A 17,945-nucleotide genomic window follows, 5' to 3' on the forward strand; every position below is an offset into this window, starting at 1 on the left:
TTTTTATTTCTTGCTTCTCCTTTTTCCCACATTGTTGACCTTTACATTCTGTGGCTGTCCTGAACAAACTGGGCACATACCTTAATCTGTGAATCAGAACATAGTAGCAAAGTCCAAAGAGAATGTCAAGAAATGGGCCAGGATTGTTTGCACATTTTAAAAAAATGATTAAATAGTTTAAGGTACTTGAACTTTGGAGAAGTCCCATATTAATGATTTACAGACCGAAAAATAGAGCTTCAAAAGAGAGGGATGTAAGAAAAGGCTTGTCCTGTGGGATCTGCAAAATGTCTGGAAAACCAGTTTGTGTTGGTGATTTTGAACAATACGCCAAAAGAGTTCTTCCAAAATCGGTATACGACTATTACCGATCAGGAGCGGACAATCAACAAACATTAGCAGATAATGTAGCAGCATTTTCAAGGTAGGAAAAAGACAGAATAACTCTTTAATATGTTGAAAATCTTTACTAGGAGTAGAGCGAGTTGGGGAATTATTTTTCCCCTGAAAAAAAAAAAAAAAAAATCAACAGAAATGAAAAATGGTTCATCAACATTTTTCTTTGAAAAACAAAATAATTAGTATCTAAGCAACAGTTTTTGTGGACATGACATATTTTCGTGAAAATTTCCATATAGTTAAAAAAGTTTTCCATCCAAAGAGGGAAAATATTTTTGACAGAATTTTCTTGACCAGCTTCTATTGTGAGCCCAATTGATTTTTCACTGAAGTTTGTAGAAAGATTCCTCTTGACTTCAGTGTGCTTTGGATCAGGCCTGGTGTAAGCAGTATTTAATCTGTTGATTGAGATTTTAATTTCTACACTTGTCTTCACCACCTGAGTGATACATCTGCCATCAGGGAACTTTTCAGCCTTCACATTTTTTCTGAGGGGGCAAATAACAGATGTGGGAGAACTTCAAAACTGACTTGCACTCCAAGATAATGGACACTAATATATATTGACTCAGACAAACGTACAAGGAGCAGTTGGTAACAAGCTTTAGACCAGTTTCCATCTTCATCAGATTCTCTTTACAAGGATGAAATTCAAGGGGGTTTATATCATCTCTTTAAATAGTGAATCACAGCTCCTCCACTCAGTTACACAAACTACCAATGAAGTGCATTCCTGCATGGCAGCTGAATCAAAGCTGTGTCCTATTGGTGCACCTAGGAGCAAATTCACAAAACCTAGTGCATAGTCTGGGTGGCTAGATTGTGTGCTAGACATCTCTATTGAGGCCAGCCATTACTGTTGAGCAGTCAGAGGACCAGACCAGTTCTGTTGGGTTCAGGCCTTTCTCAGGCCTGGTCTACACTAGAAAATTAGGTCAATTTATCTGTGCCACTCAGGGGTGTGAAAAACCCACACACCTGAGCAGTGTAGTTAAGCCTACCTAAGAAGAATTCTGTCAACCTAGCTATTGCCTCTTGGGGTAGCTGAATTACCTACACTGACGGGAGAAGACCTCCAGTTGGCGTAGGTAGCGTTTCAAGTGTAGACAAGCCCTTAGACTTAATGAAAGACGCAGCATTTGGTTGTAAGACATTGTAAAGTTTGGGAGCTGTTACTCTATTCAGAAAATGTTTGGGGATCTTCTCTTGCCCCTTAGCCAAAATGACTTCTGCCAAAGGTCCCTCTAGTAAAGCAGCAGCTGTGTGGTAGTAGGAGACTAAGGGCCAAATCTCTCAGCTGCTGTAAATCAGTGTAGTTCTAATACCAGCACTCATTTACAACACCTGAGGATCTGGTCTTTCATAATATTTTCAAATTCATTTAACTTTTTGGCCCAATGGCCTGAGACAAAGTTGTGCCATACTTTGGAAGCTGTGTATAATGGCCTTTCTCAAGGGATTGACTAGATTCCATGAGAAAGTGCCAAACCTAATTTTAGATCAAGTTATCTTTGTTATTCTCTCCCCTTACCCCCTGATTTTGCCTTGTTGTTGTGCTACCATGCCATTCACCAAACCACCACAAAAATGCAGGATAGTCATCTCAGGGCATGTCTATACTGCAGCGGCGGAAGGCATCGATGTAGTGGCATCGATTGAGCAGGTCTGTGTAGACCCGCTCAGTTCATGGGAGCGTGCTCTCCTGTTGACTGAATTAGTCCACCTCCCCGAAAGGCAGAGTCGACGGGAGATTCTCCCGTTGATGTAGCATTGTGAAGATGCTGTGCAGCGTCGATGTAAGTGCATTGACGTGAGACATGAGAGTTACGTTATCTCACGCTGACCCAGTGTGGCAATGTAGACCAGGCCTCATTCCAGTTAAGCCTAATCGAACTGTTTGAACAAACAGCGGTTAGCTCTCTTTCGTTCTATTATCACACGTTTTATTGGTGGTGTTGTCTTAATCCTACCACACTGTCTCTGCTAATCTCTGGAGCTTTCATCTTTAATCTCTTGCATCTGTTCTCTCTCTAACAAAACAAAGAGTAAAAAAAAAAAATCGTAATTACTTTTGGATATTTCCCTCCTTCTCATTTTCCCATTACAAGTGCCAAACACCTGGCATGATGACTAATATTTACTGGCTATAGTAAAAAGAAACATGTCCAGCATGCAGAAATGGCATGTTCCATTCCAGAACAGGTTGAAATGATTTGTCACCTTTTTCCTCTTTTTCTTAATTTAACTTCAAAGTAAAAGAGAAGCAGAAAGATGACCATGCTAAAGACGGATCAAATAGAGAGATATAGTATTAAGTCTAAAATACAATGCTCTACTCCTGCAGAGGGATCTGCCCGCCTGGATCTTTACACATGGTGTCTCACTGGATTTATAATATCTAGCTCTAATGCAGCACTCTTCATCAGGAGATCTCAAGGCACTTTACAAAAGAAGTTGGTGTTGTTATCCCCATTTTATAGGTGGGGAAACTGAGGCACAGAGCTGATGTGTCTTGCCCCAAGATCATCGGCTGAGCCAGGAATGGAACCAATGTCTCCTGAGTCCCAGTCCAATCCAGTCCAGTGCTCTGTCCACAACATCATCTTGCCTCTACAGCATGGGATTCCATGTGGGTATCAGGATGATGGATCCTTTTGCAGGCTCCAGTGCTTATACTAACATGTTTTAAAGTACTTTTTAAAGTGTTTCAACTCTTGCAAGATCACCCACCAAATTCTGATAATCTTATTAACCAGAAATATGATAATGTTAGAGCCAGGGTAGAGCAATCTAGGTATTGAAAGGTACAGGCTATGAGCAGGTGGTGTTGGAAGGCAAGGCTGAGCCACAACTGATGCATAACAGTTGTCTGTCCTTTCTTTTCTGGTGTTTTTCAGTGACCTGGGCAAGGCGATTTTCCTCAAAAGTGGTCATTCCTTCTCTGACAAATCTTCACCAGTTAGCCCTATCTTGGGCTACTGTCTCCCAGTGTGTCATGTTGATGCCACATCTCTTGATGTTGGTCTTGAGGGTGTTTTTGAAGCGTTTCTTTTGGTCTCCCTGTTTCCTTTCTCTTTTGGCGAGTTGGATGTACAACAGTTGTTGTGGTAGACATGTATCAGTCATGTGCACACAGTGCCCGCTCCATCTCAACTGGTGCTTGATAATCGGGGCTTCAACACTGAAGATGTTGGCCTTGGTGAGGACACTGATGTTAGCGCGGTGATCCTCCCATTTTATGTTGAGGGTATTCCGGAGAAAATGCTGGTGCTGGTAATGTGTGGTTGGGTGAGTATTATCTCCAGGAAATATCCTTAATGTTTCTGCCAAAAGGCTGAATGAGGAAGGATGATCTTGTGGTTAAGCCCCTGGATTGTGGCTCAGGAATATCAGGGTCAGCTGCTAATTCTACCACAGATTTCTTGGGGGCAAGTTATAGGATTTAGTGAACCACCCATTCTGGTGGGGAAAAAAAGGGAATTCTGCTTCCTTAGTTCACAAAGTTAGTGCTGCAAAGATTCATTAATGTTTAACTTCATTTATGAAACCCATAAACCTCCCATTGCCTTCAATGGCATAGAGTTAGGCCAATACTTTTGAAAATCCTACCCTAAAAATACAATTGTCACTTATACTTTTAAGACAAAGGACTCTGGACTGACTATGGCTTTAGAATTCAGGTTTTTTTAACTGCACAATAGACAGCACAAAATTGAGGCTGAATCGCATTTCGACTCTTCAGTGTGTGGGAAATGCACAGATTGCTGTTTTGGTACATGAAGCAATTATTTAGGTACACGCACTAAATAACTTTGATGCCTTTAATGCGAATTACATGATTACATTGTTGGATTAGTTTATTTTTTTATCTGCTCAATAGCTGCATTAAGTGACAAATTATTAGAATGGTTATCAATGAATATCCTAACAAGAGACCAATTACTTTGGGATGTGACACAGTTAATTTGGTATGTACCATGCATACTTCTGGGGGAGTGGCACACAGATGTAACAGATTATAAAATGCTTGTTTTAGCTTTAAGGCAATGAGAAGTTTGAGTAACTTCAAATGCTCTGGACATATAATCAGTTCACCTAGAGTTTAGAGTATAGATTTCCATGAAAGATGAGTTTTTATGCTAGTCACAGTAACTTTTTTTGTATTCTTTGATTTTTCAGTGATTATTAACGCTGATCGTAAATGTGAGTCTTTAGTGCAATAAGAGCCAGCATTCACATTCCATTGTCAGGACTTTACTGCTAACAGTAGCTAACTGTGCCTTCAGAGCCCCAGGATAACACGGTGATGGTTGTTGTAAAGGTGAAATTTTTAAGACCAAAGAAGATTTTGGGATGTCAGAGCACGTCATCCCTACAGAGTGTCACCTTGGTCACCTTACATTTGTTTTTAGTCCCACGATGCCATGTCCTTCCAATGCTGTGCTGCCTGCTGATTAAATTCACTCCTTAAGTTGTCTAATATCCAATCAGGGTGAACAGAGAATGGATTTTAGAACAAGGTCAGAGTGTCTTTGGCTTGATGGCACTCAAGAAATCAATCTGAAATCTCTTCTTTCAGCATTTTAAATGAAATGTGGATGGAGTGGGGAGTCAAATCTCTGATAACCTGTTGTGACACACTCTGCCCCGGACTCTCCAAAGGCATTTGGAATAACACTCAGTGAACAACGACAGCTTGTTTACCAAAGACTGCTTTGACATAGCCATCCAGTAAATCATTGCCTTGTGGCTAGGTATTAAGGTCATTCAAATGACTGGTCCTATCTGTTGGGGAAGACTGAGAAAACTGTCAGGTTCAAACAAGCATTTATATTCAGTTAAAAAAACAGGAATGCTTTGTATTTGATACAGAAGTTCAAAGGAACAAAGAGGAACACTGCCTCTGGAAAGCCAAGGCACTTCACTGAATAGCCACACGTCCCCTCATTTGGTATTTCCCTCTTTGAGAGGTATGTTTGAATAGGTGGTGATTTATTGCTTGTGCTCACATACTATAGTAGAGTGCACTCTTTCAGTCACCATCTTCCTTAAGCCCGTTAAGTGTAAATTCCCAGCGCCGAGTGCTTGCTGATGGAAGTAATACGGTGTAGAGCACATTAAGGAGTTCCATCACATTGTATTGGGAGGCTAAAGAATCTATTATGAACACATGCGTCAAGCCATCACCCCATCAACAGCCATGTGAATGAAATGTTTTCTTGTTTCTACTGCAGAGAGATCTCCAGAGAAGGGGGCTTGTGGGTGGACGTGCCCACTCTTACATGGCTTCTTTGAATAAATCTGTGGATTTATTTCCACCTGTCTTGCCCTGAGAGGTTCATACATTTTTAATGGGGATATGATGGCTGCATTTCTCTGATGCCTGTCATCCCAGTGCTTTACAAAAGTTAACTGATTAAATTCAAAACAGCCAGTGAGATCAAATAGGTTTCCTCTGGGTAACTGCTGAATGGTGCATGGCACCAGCCATGACAGTATATGACAGGAAGCGCAGGGCTACGGAGGGAAGTAAGGTTGCAGAATGAGTTAGAATTTGCCTGGGATAAGGAGTTTGATTTTGCAGTACGTTTACCTAGAGCTGGGACATTAATTAGCACTGACTCAGAGGCAACAAAGGACAGCTGGTTAAAATATATTATATTTAAACATTTCAGTGACATTTCAAGTTTTGAAATTTGAAAACAAATAGGGGAAATGCCAGTGAAAACGTTTCCTCTTTTTGAAAACCAAATATAGAATTGATTGACATTTTTCAATTTTTGAAATTTTAATGGAATTTAAATCTAAAAATTAAGAAAAAATAAAGGGGGTGGGTGTGGAGAATTCCTTAAACTCTCCCTCCCTCCCTTTTTAAAAAAAATCAACTTGGGAAGAAAACCATTAGAAAGAATCACAAAAGCCTATTTCCTGCATCATTTAAGTGCACCATGGTGGTTTCCCATCCCAACAGCTGACATAGACGGAATCGGCTTAGCTCATAACAGCTGATCACAGCACATGGTTACACAGGCTAAATTAGCTTTAAAAAAAAGTGGGTGCTCAGTAGATGATTACACACACACACACGGTTTTGAATATATGTCCCAGAAATGCTATAGTTCAAAGGGTTGGAGGAATTGAATGTGTCATTTTGTTTATTTCATAAGAAAAGGTGACCTTGTAAAACCACTGCTGAAACATGGGCTTCAAGGGGCTGGGAATCGAGGTTGTTTTATGGCTATCCTCCAACAATGTGGCCAAGCCTATTGGTTCTGCAAATTTGGGCTGGAAATCCCATGAATACAGGCTTTTTTAAGGAAAGATTTTGATACTTCTGCCTCTGTTCCTGACTAGAAGTACTGTGAGAGTTGTGGTAGTTTGACACTTAGAGCTTGATCCTGGAGCTTGAAGGAGCTGGTGTCCTTCAGTGGAGCTAAATTGATTTATGGCACCTGAGGATCTGAGCATAACAGAACAGAGCACGGCCAAAACCTGACAGTAGAAGTTCAGGATGGGAAATATTTCTTAGACTCTCAAACTTTAAGGTCAGAAGTGACCATCGAGATCATCTTGTCTGACCTCCTGCACACTGCAGGCCACAGAACCTCACCCACCCACTCCTGTAATAGACCCCTAACCTCTGGGTGAGTTACTGAAGTCCTCAAATCATGGTTTAAAGACTTCAAGTTACAGAGAATCCGCCATTCAAAGTTTCAGAATCCTAAGGTTTTATTTTAAGTTTGCCTGGAAAAGAGGGCAAAGGTTTTAGAGGGATTTATATTTTCTGAACTGTTTTACACATCCCTGCTTTATAAGCTCTGGGAAAAGTTGACTCGGGGAGTCAGAGGAGACTAGTTGCAGTAAACCAAGGAGTAAGTGTTATCTGGTGGCAGGGGAACACAAAGTTCACACCAATCTTCTAGGGTCAACTCAGTCTAGAACAGAAAATTGACCTATGGCTACATAACGGAAGTCTAGGTTATAAATGATGGAATGGAGAGGCTGATAAGTGGGAAAAATAAGCAATGTCCCCTCCCTTGCATCCCTCAACACATCCTTCCCTCCAAAGCAGCAATCAGGTATGACAGGGGGAGGTCTTGATGGGAGTGGTAATTCCTATTTAGTAGACTGTAAGGCACAAGGCTGACACCACGTTTTATGTCAACGCAATGGGTGTGAAATAGTATAGATTGTAAGCTCTGTGGGCAGGGGCTATCTTTTTGTTCTGTGTTTGTACAGCACCTAGCACCAGGGGGTCTGGGGCCAGGATTGAGACTCCAACACGTACCATAATGCAAATAATAATAGCATGCTTAAATCACACAGCTACTTTTATAGCTATTGCTGAGCACAATAACTTGAATGAAGGGCAAGGTAACATTTTCCCTCTTCCTAGAGGAGTACTTTCCTGGAGAAGTAGAATGATCTCGTGGTTAAGACACTGCACAGAGATGCAGGAAATCCTGACTCTGCCACAGCTTCTGTCTGTGTGACCCTGGACGAGTCACCTGAGCTCTCTGTGTTTCAGTTCCCCCGCTATAAAACTTGTCGCGTCTACTTAGATGGTAAGCTTTTCGGGGTATGGGCCATTGCCTTTATAATGCCTAGCACATTGGGGCATTGAGCTGGTACTCTAATATGAAAAATAATAATAGACATGGTGCTTCAAAAGGAAGTAGCGGGGCAGCTTTTAATTAATTTTCTTTAATCAAAATTCAGGAGCCACAATCTCATAGCAAGGAGCCAGCCCCCGAGTGTGCATTAGCAAGATGCTGGTGCGTGCATTGCTGGAAGGACCTCCCTCCTTGTGTCTCTCAGTGCACTCCGGACAGACACCAATACCTACTAATGTACACCCTCTTGTGGTTTGTAGTAATAATGGCTCAATCTTTCCTGCTGTCTTTTAGAACTCAGCCTGTTGTGGGACAGTAAGTATGACTTGACGGACGGCCTGGCATTCATGTTAACACAGTTATTTATGTTATGACATCACCTGGGAGACCCAGGACCTCCCCGTGTTAGGTTCTGTACAAAGACATAATAGAAAGACAGTCCCTGCCCTGAGTTGCTTACTGTCAAAGCACATGATGTTTGGCTGTATTGTGATGCACTACATGACTCTTCTGGGTTGGTCTGTTTTGGAATAACATTTCCTGGCATCCCTTTTGGAACCTGACCTTCGTAAAGAACCCTAATGGTGTGCTCGGGAATGGTATTGTTTCCAGGTGTTGCAGTGGACGGGGACCAATCCAGGGATCGGGATGGTCAGGCAGATTTCTGACAGACTTGTTCAAGGGCTAGATTGTAATTTAACAGTCAGCCCTGCCTAAGGGGGAGTGCGTAGCTGTGCGTGACCAGACCAGGCAACAAAGAGAGCATTTCAATTCACCCCATCCCTCCCCACTTGCTCCAGGAAGGAAGTAATCTTGCGGCTGGTACAGATCAGTAGCAGATGACTTCCCCCTCTGCACTAGGCCATTGCGTTGAAGTGGAGAGGGTGAGCGAAACCACGGCTCTACCCATTTCCTCCCCATCTCCCTGCTATTCAAACTTCTCCTAGTTCCCTGAAAATTAAAAGAAGCATTTTACAATCCACTGTATTTACATGCCATCCCTCGCAAAATATGCATGGTGCACACCACATTTCTTGTGTCACATAACTGCTCGCTTGCTAGGATATTCACTGATCACTAGTCTACTCATTTGTCACTTACTGCAGCCATTAAATTAACAAAATTAAACTGGCAAACTAATCCAGTTGATCCAACAGAATCTTTTATAACTTGCATTGAAAGAGCAGCCCAGCCATGTGAATTCTCCCCACAAGGTCACGAACCATGATGCAGGTAGCCTGTGTCTGGGAGTTAAAGGCTCACCTGGAACTCCCTTCTCCCCTGCCTGGCTGAATAGCGAGTGAGATAACCTAGCCTTAAAGAAAGAACATGGCATATGATAGAAGGACCATGCGTTGGGTGACAGCCACAGAGGAACGAAAGTGAATGAGATCACTGATCCCGTTGTACCATTTTCCATGAAATGCTTCTTTCTGGAGGCTCTCAGTTCTGCAGGGAGAAATAACTGAGGGAAGTCGAGCTGAGCAACAATAATTTTTCTTGCTCTCTGTCCTGGACAGACACTCACTTCTGCTCTGGGATTGAGACTCATTTTAAATGTAACTGTTTTGCATCTGCTGACTAGTTTTTTTTAAATATTGTATCAGCTGATAATGTTCTAAGGCTTTTCACCTCTTTCCTCCATTGATTCACCCCCACCACCCCCTCGCTTTGTACGTTTAATCAGCTTCCCGGAAGCTTGAGGTAGTAAATTTAAAGCTGTGTTCCTTCCTAACTTTTAACTCACCCCTGTCTACCTTGCAAATAGGTCTCAGGACTTCCTTCTCTTCTCAGCTTTTCATTATGATACGTCCGCCGAAAGGCAATCTGATCTTGTTCATTATGGGCTGTGAACAATACAGTCAATTTTTTCCTTCTCCCCCTCCCCCTTTTATGCCAGATGGAGGCTGTACCCGCGGATGCTCAGGGATGTGTCTGTACTGGACCTGTCAACCTCTATCTTAGGGCAGAAAATCAGCATGCCAATATGTGTTGGAGCAACTGCCATGCAGCGCCTGGCTCACATGGATGGAGAAACAGCTACTGCCAGAGGTAAACAGTAAAGAAACCCCTCTAGCAAAGCAAAGAGATGAATGGAATGATATTGAGCCTGCAGTTCACGAATTTTTGCTTTGTTTCTTGCTAGTGATTCTTTTCCTACAGATGGCTTTTAGTTGTTGCTGCCAGTTTGGGGTTTTTTTTTGGTTTGTTTTGGGTTTTTTGTTCTCCCTCTGTGTATGACAGTGATGAGAAAATCCAATCTACAATGGGAAATGATTCAGCAATGGAGGCAGAGGGTCCAAGTTAATAACCATTTCACAATCCCTTTTTCAAAACAGCTATACATAATTGACAAAGAAAAGCTGTAAGAGCATTTTGAAACCACTGATCATTAAGCTCATGTATAAGCAGATAATAGCCTCTGCTCTTTTGAGTTGTATGGACTCCTAGTCCTTTACTAGTTCACACCAGCTGAGGATCTGGCTCCTATGGAGTATAAGCGGATCCAACACCAATTGGGATATATAATCCAGCTCACTGTAACTTGTTCTGGGTCCGGGAGAGATGGGATAGGGACAACAAATGTTTCTCTGTCCCCAAGATAATGACATTTTCAAAGAATACAGGTGCCTGCATATTAATTCTGTCATGGGTGGGTCTAACTTTTGTGATCAGCAGATCTTCCACCCTATTCTCTTTATTCTCTTTCAGCCAAGTAAGTTCTGTGCTTGGTTTGCTATTCCTATGGGAGTCATATTCATATGATGGGGGGTTCCCCTCTCTGGGGAGTTACTTAGAAACTTCCACCCCTTACCTTGGGATGCAGACCCTCCTACAGCCTTTGGGAAGGCAGGAATTCACTCATAATCACTCCATCACAGCTGTCAGTATCAAACTACTAACTTTATCAGAATCTCCTTTCCTTTGGGCCAAGGCTGATTCTCTGTGCAATGCGGCTGTGACGGGATTCCCGAGGTACAACCTGAAATTGAGGGACCAGTGTGCCCCCTTAACTCTACAGCCTGGGCTTTCACTCAAAAAGCTTTGCTCGTGTAAAGCAGCAAACCCCTCCAAGAGCTGTTATCGCTCAGTCAACAACCTGTAGGGACACACCCAGCTAAACTGCATGTATGCATTCTAAGCCACTCATGAACTATACAGAGGGAGACACTAGCAAATCCCCCCAGCCCTCAGCCTTGCACCCCAGAAATGTACCATCTTATATTGCTCAAGGCTTTCTCTTGAACAATGCTAGCTCATCAATTTGTTTGCTACTTTGTCAAAGGGTAGTGGACATGCCCAACCTTTGTAATCTGAGCAGATTCCCCAAGCACTTTCGACAAACTCACTGGTAAGTATAAAACATTAAAAAAAGTTTATTGACCACAGAAAGCTAGATTTTAAGTAATTATAAGTGGTAGGAATAAAGGTCGGAGATAGTTACCTAAGAAATAAAAATAAAATCTCAGTCTAAATCCTAAACTGTAACAGGCTAAGTAAGATTTGATTCAAACAGCTTTTCTCATCTGATTGGTCGTTGCAAGCAGGTTATAGTTCTTAAACCTTAATTCCCTTCCCAGCCTGGGACCAATCTCCCCACTTCAACTCTGTTTTCTCAGTATTCTTGTTGCCTTCAGAGTAGGTGGGAGAGGAGAGAGGCGGACTCATGATGCTACTGTCCTTTATTTTAAGCCCTCAATTCATGTCCCATGAAAGATACTGGTCCAGGCATGTCCTGGTGGGCCTTGTTGAGTAATAGAGATGAGCAATTCTCATTATGTGGTGCTTGCACAACTTTCTCTAATAGAATTGTAAATCTCTTGTTTACAGTTCCCCTGCTGGTCAATGGCTTGTGATGGTTGCTTAACACCCGCCTGGGTGATGGTCACTACCTTTGTTGTCGCTGGAGAGCTAACAATGGGCATCTCCCAAACTATCAACATATTTCAATAACAACCATATAGCAAAATCTCATAACTTCATTTGGGTTGGTCTCCTCTATCACCTGGTACCAATGCCTCAAACCTCTTCTGGACAGAAGTTATATAATTTTTATTGATTCTGAACAAATCCAAATGCAGTGGACCTGTTGAACATTGGATCTTTTTAAGTTTTAATGTTATGTTTGAAACTAACAGCTGGTGGTCTCACCCACTGTCTGCACTAAGAAAATCTTTGTCCATTGGACAGTCTATCTCCAATATTGTTGTATCATAACATAGTTGATTTGGTTCTTTGTCATACACTTCCATGTGTAAATGTCTAGGATGTTGGGTGAAGATGTTTGTAATGACCAAGTGAGCAGAGGAACAGAATTCAACTGAATGCCTTCCTCTTTCATTTTGTGAACCTGGACCATTGTTCCCCATTACTACTTTATGAAAGCTTACAACTCCAACTTTAGCATTCAAGTCCCTAATTACAACAATGATATCTTTACTTGGTGTTTTAATGACTGTCTCTTCAAGTTGTTCATAGAACTCATCAGTCATGTTCTCATCCGCTGCTGTCATAGGGACATAAACCTGTATACTCAACATATTGACTGGCTACTCTCAAAGGTGAACTGAAATTATTTGGTTGCTGATTGGATTTTATGTTTTGATGTTTCTTCGGATGACATAAATGCAACCCCATTTCCTCAGATCCTGAATCGCACACTTGTACCTATTCATTGTCATGAAATGACCTCTACCCTTCCGATGCAGCTATGAGATTCCACATTATTTCTATCTTACATCTTTCCAGTTCTTTGGTCACAGTGGTGAGCTTCCCTTCATGCCTGCCGGCAGAGAGTACAATGCCGCGAAATGTCGCAGCGTTACACACTGCCATGAGATCTGTGTACTCTGGCGGCAGCGCATGGAGCACTGTGTGCACGAGACACCACGCTTCAAAAGGCAGGAGAAGGACAGTGTGGTCTTGGGGCATCACGCAATATTATAATTCTTAATCATTGATTGATTCTTTTAATCGTAAAATAGTAGTAGTTGTAGAAGTGAATTTACTGCAGTTTTTATATCGCTGATATCTAGCAAATAAAATATAATACTACATAAAAATGGTTGTGGCTAGTATTTCGATTTATGGTATGTATGGCCCACTTGAAGTACATTTAATTCAAATCTGGCCTGCCATAGCAAATGGGTTTGACACCCCTGACTTAACTGCTTCTCAGCACACAGCGTTGACCAGTTGCAGGTGGTACCATCTACTGCCATTACAGTAGCAGGCTACAATGCCTGACCAGGACTACAGGCAGTAGGCATGGGATTTTCAACCAGCTGCCTAGTCAACCAGGGCTCTGGTCGTAGAGGGCTGGTCCTTACCCCTGTTGATATGTGGAGAAGGGGCTCCACACAAGCACAGCAACTCAATTCCTGGTGGGTTTATACTGGTGTAATTGGGAGCAGAATTTGGGCCTGATTTTCAGGGTCAGCTGGGTGTTTCAGCAGTGGCTTGTGGCTAGGCTGTTTCATTTATGGGAACAGGGCTAAAATATTCTCTAGTGTGTTTCAAGGATGAGAGGATGAACTTATCAGTTCAGTGGGACATAGATCTCATTTTTAATTTTTTAAAAATTTTATTGCCCTTCAGAGCACTTTTGCATTTGGCCATGCATTTCCCATTCCAGCCAAAGGGAATTTTAAAACTTGTGTAACTCTGAGGATGTACCTGTGGTTTCTTCCCTGTACTCCACACGCTAACACAATCCCTTCTGATATGTAATGTTCTCAGAACACCTTGTTCAGCTACCATGGAATTACTTTAGAATTTGGGGCCAGATCCTCAGCTGGTGTAAATCTAGTGCCCTGATGGAGCAACTGAAGATCTATCCCATTGTTCTCTAGCACTTTGTACTAACAACAATTCCTTCTCTGATTCCAGTTCCTGAAAAAGTCAGCCTGGTAAGATGAGCATTGGTGGGAAGGGAATTGCCATATGAGCCAGATCTTCAACTGGTATAAATCAGCCTTGTTCTACTGAAGTCAATGAAGCTGCACCAATTTACTGGCCTACCATTTTTATTTCTTCTCTTCCTTCCAGAAATAGGTCTGTGCTCCAGCACAACATGAACTGTTGCATGTTAAGCGCTTTCTTTATTTCTCTGTAAAAGAGAAAAGGGACAAATCATGAAGTGATTATATTCTTTTGTATTAAATGAATCACATTTCAACAGCAACGTGGGCCAACATCTGCAAAGTTTGGGACTAAAGTCCGGCACTAATTTAATGTGTAGGGACTGAAATCAAAGTGGCCTTCAAAACTGCTGAGCACTTGTATCTCCATCTGGCTTCAGATGAAAACTGTGTACACCCAGCATTTTGAAAAACAGGTCACTTTGATTAGGTGCCTCACATTAGGCCCCCAGGTGTGACAAATTTGGCCTCTAATTTAGAAACATTCTTTTTCACAAGAACATCTGTGGGGGCACTTGCAGCTTGACAGCACTTCCAGGTAACAATGCTTTCAGTGCCGCAGCAGAGATGAAAGTGGAAATGTGCCATCCGCTTAAATACTTGGCAAGTAAACAGGAGCAAATGACAGGTGTTTGCATTGTGGGTACTACAAAGTGCAGATGGCTCTATAGAAGCCCCGCAGAACTCCTTGAGATTCTGACAGAATCTCACTGGGTGTCAGTCATCTGTGTATTCATTTTGCTTGTATGTTGCACCCTTTCTCCCAACCCTTTGTCTATCTGTTTTTCTTTTGTAAACTTAATGGGACAAAAGCTATGATTTTCTAGGTGTCTGTACACCATCATTTGCTTTTTGGAATCAACGGTAATATAAACAATGCTTTATAGATTCAGAGATTTTAAGGCCAGAAGGGAACATTTTGACCCTTATCTAGAGCCAGATTGACCTTATCTAGCCTGACCTCCTGTATAAAACAAGGCAAAGAACCTCACCCATTAATATCTGCACCAAGTCCATAACTTCTGCTTGGTCCATAGCATATCTTTTAGGAAGACAATCAGTCTTGACTTGGACTCTAAGTGATGGGGAATCCACCATGTCATGTGCCTGATTTCTAGTCTGAATAATTCAGATTCCAACAACTGGATGTTACTATGCCTTTGTTTGCTAGACTAAAAAGCCCTCCACCATCAGAAATCTCTTTCCCATGTAGGTATTTACCTCTTAATCTGCTTTTCAATAAATTATATTGATTGAGCCAGTTTAGTCTCTCCTTATAAGATGTCTTTTCCAGGCCACTAGTCATTGTAGTTCTCACTCATGATCACTTGAGCTGGGTGAATAATTCATAACAAATAATTAATTCAAGGCATTTTACCTCTTTTTTGTTTGTTGTGAACTGGCTGTAAACAGGTCATAATTACATAAGAACATAAGAATGGTCCGAGTGGATCAGACCAGTGGTCCATCTAGCCCAGGATCCTGTCTTCGGACAGTGGCCAATGCCAGGTGCTTCAGAGGGAATGAATTGGACTGGCAGTCACCGAATGATCCATCCTGTTGTTCTCTGTTTGCAGAAACTGGGAGTGGCTAAGGACACCCAGAGCATGGGGTTGCATCCCTGACCATCTTGGCTAATAGTCATTGATGGACCTATCCTCCATGAACTTCTCTAGTTCTTTATTTGAGCCCTGTTATAGTTTTGGCCTTCACAACAGCCCTGAGCAATTTCCTCAGATTTGTTGTTCAAAATTATCTTCCCACCACATTCTATGAATAATTTCTTGGCTGATAGCTTGTTTGCAAGCAGCTTACTAGGGGAGGGTTTCGTATACAGCATTCAAGTTACTTGCATTATACAAGCCAGTCATGTGGTATTGTTTCTATTCCCTGACTGGATGAGCATAACCCTCAGAGTCATGTTTCTGGTGTTTGATTGTGAATTCAACATTTACTTGGCACAAATGTTCCGCAATAGCCACTTACCATTAGTTGCTTCTGAGATCATTCCTGCTGGTAAAGTCCTTTGCTAGAATATTTGCACACAGAGGGGTGTGGGAAAGCAGTCAGTAAAACAATTCAGTAGAAACAAGTCCATAAAATGAAAATAAAGATTAATGGATTTCTTTCCCCAGTATTAGACCACCTCTACTGGCAGTCGTGGGTCTATTTATGTACAGCTATGAGAAGCTGTAGCTTTGTCTGGAGGATTTCAGGAGCCATTGCTTCACCATAAAAACACTCCCTGCTCACGGAATTTAACCCTTTGAGTGCTATTAACATTTCACACTTATATTGTGATCAGGCCACGGGGTCAGCCAAGCTGGGGTCCCATTGTTCTAGATGTTGTACAAACATATAGAAAATGGCAGTCCCTGCCCCAAAGAGCTTACAGTCTACATAGCTGTAGTACACAGCTAAAGTCCAGGCGCATTAACCAGTATTCAATGTCAAACTTGGAGCTACTTGTTACCCCTCACTCTGGGCTGTTTGTCTCTAGCTCAGTCTAACCCTATGGAATTACAGAGAGCACCAGGTGTGTATCTCAGAGGCCATGCAATAATTATTGTACATGAAAAGGACCAGTCAGTACATTAACATTTTTGTAATGTGAAAATAATGAACAAGGTTATAAAATCTGGGAAAGCAAGGTAAAATACCAGCACTGTGTGGGCAAGGCACGTACATAAACTATACATTTAATTACATTTCCCATGCTAGAAGCAGAAAAATGCTTGTGCCTGTTCCTTATTAAGGGGCAATGTTGAGTCTGGTTCTGTTCCTATTGGAGTACAGAGTTCTATATGAAAAAGTGGTTAGACGCATCGCATACAGGGACTGCTAGGGTTAATTGCAGTGCAACTCACCACAGTGTTCAAGGACTTGATCAAGGATAACCCTTCTATTAAGACTGGCCTTCTTAGATCTTTAGTTTTCAGTGTGAATCATACACTCTGTAAGAGCAAGTTGCTTTGATGAAGATTTATATCATGTTTAAAATTGTATTACTTCCTAGGAGATTTATTAGCTAGTTGAGCGGTTTTTTTAAGAAAAAAAAAATTCTATAGTTATACAGCTATGTTCCACATGATGGAGCCCTAATACCTTTAATAGATAGTAGTGATTTGAGACAAGAACTTCCAGCACTCTCAGTTTTCTTTGCAAGGTTTGGTCAGCTGACAACTTTTTAAAGCTATTTTTGGCCATGGTTACAATGATAGGACCTTACTGAAGAAACTACAAACCATAATGCTCTTAAATGCAATCATGTTAACTCAGTGTTAAGGCCGAGATTTAAAATGCACAAAATTCAGGACAATCTATAGTTGACTCCCACAGAAACCATGACCAATTCAGTTTTAAGGCCTAAATTAAAGAGCATGTACAGTACAGTGATATAAAACACTATCCACAAGGGTTGAGTTGTGGTTGTGGTAGCCTGATATACCTTCATTATGGAATGCCCTGACTTTTGGGCACCTAAAATCTCAAGGATTTGACATTTAATTGTCTTGAGTTTTAAATCAGAAAAAGCAAAAGCATGATACTTTCTCCTTTGTTAAGGGCTTTGAGATCTCTTGATGAAAGCTAGTTGTTATTAGCTGAGTGTGTGGTCAAATAAGCCTATATTTGATATCTGATATAGCTATGAACACATTCAGATACCACACACAAATTTTGGAGTGTTAGCATCTGGCATTTTGGTTCGGACTCATCTCTAAACATTTAACTTATATTTCCTATATCCTCTTGGGAAGCCTGTGTGGTATCCCTATAACTACAGCAACGCACACAAGAGAACTTCAGTTGGTATAAAACAGCATGACTTCAATGCAGCTACATCAGCTGAGGATCTAGGCCGGTCTCTTGGAAAATGCAGCACTCTGTAACCTTGAATACTCTGTAAGGTATACAGAAAAAAATAGATACCGTGTGCCTCTCCTATTGTGAGGACATCATCTGTGGTATGGGGTCTCATTCCTTTCCAGTAGGAAAATGGCTGTCATGAGGT

General features: G+C 41.6%; 1 protein-coding gene across 1 annotated transcript in view; it reads left to right on the forward strand.

Annotated features, from left to right (window-relative positions):
* Positions 1-240: 240 nt before the first annotated feature.
* Positions 241-17,945, forward strand: part of HAO1 (hydroxyacid oxidase 1) — a 51,548-nt gene continuing 33,843 nt past the window's right edge. The window contains exons 1-2 of the mRNA XM_067565323.1: positions 241-424; positions 9,913-10,064. Of these exons, the coding sequence (XP_067421424.1) occupies positions 288-424; positions 9,913-10,064 (289 nt within the window). The 5' untranslated portion in view covers positions 241-287. The remainder of the gene's footprint in view (positions 425-9,912; positions 10,065-17,945) is intronic.

This window comes from Emydura macquarii, unplaced genomic scaffold (genome assembly GCF_026122565.2).
Source record: "Emydura macquarii macquarii isolate MOO-44397 ecotype Brisbane River unplaced genomic scaffold, CSIRO-AGI_Emac_v2 contig_2676, whole genome shotgun sequence".
NCBI classification, from domain to species: Eukaryota; Metazoa; Chordata; order Testudines; family Chelidae; genus Emydura; species Emydura macquarii.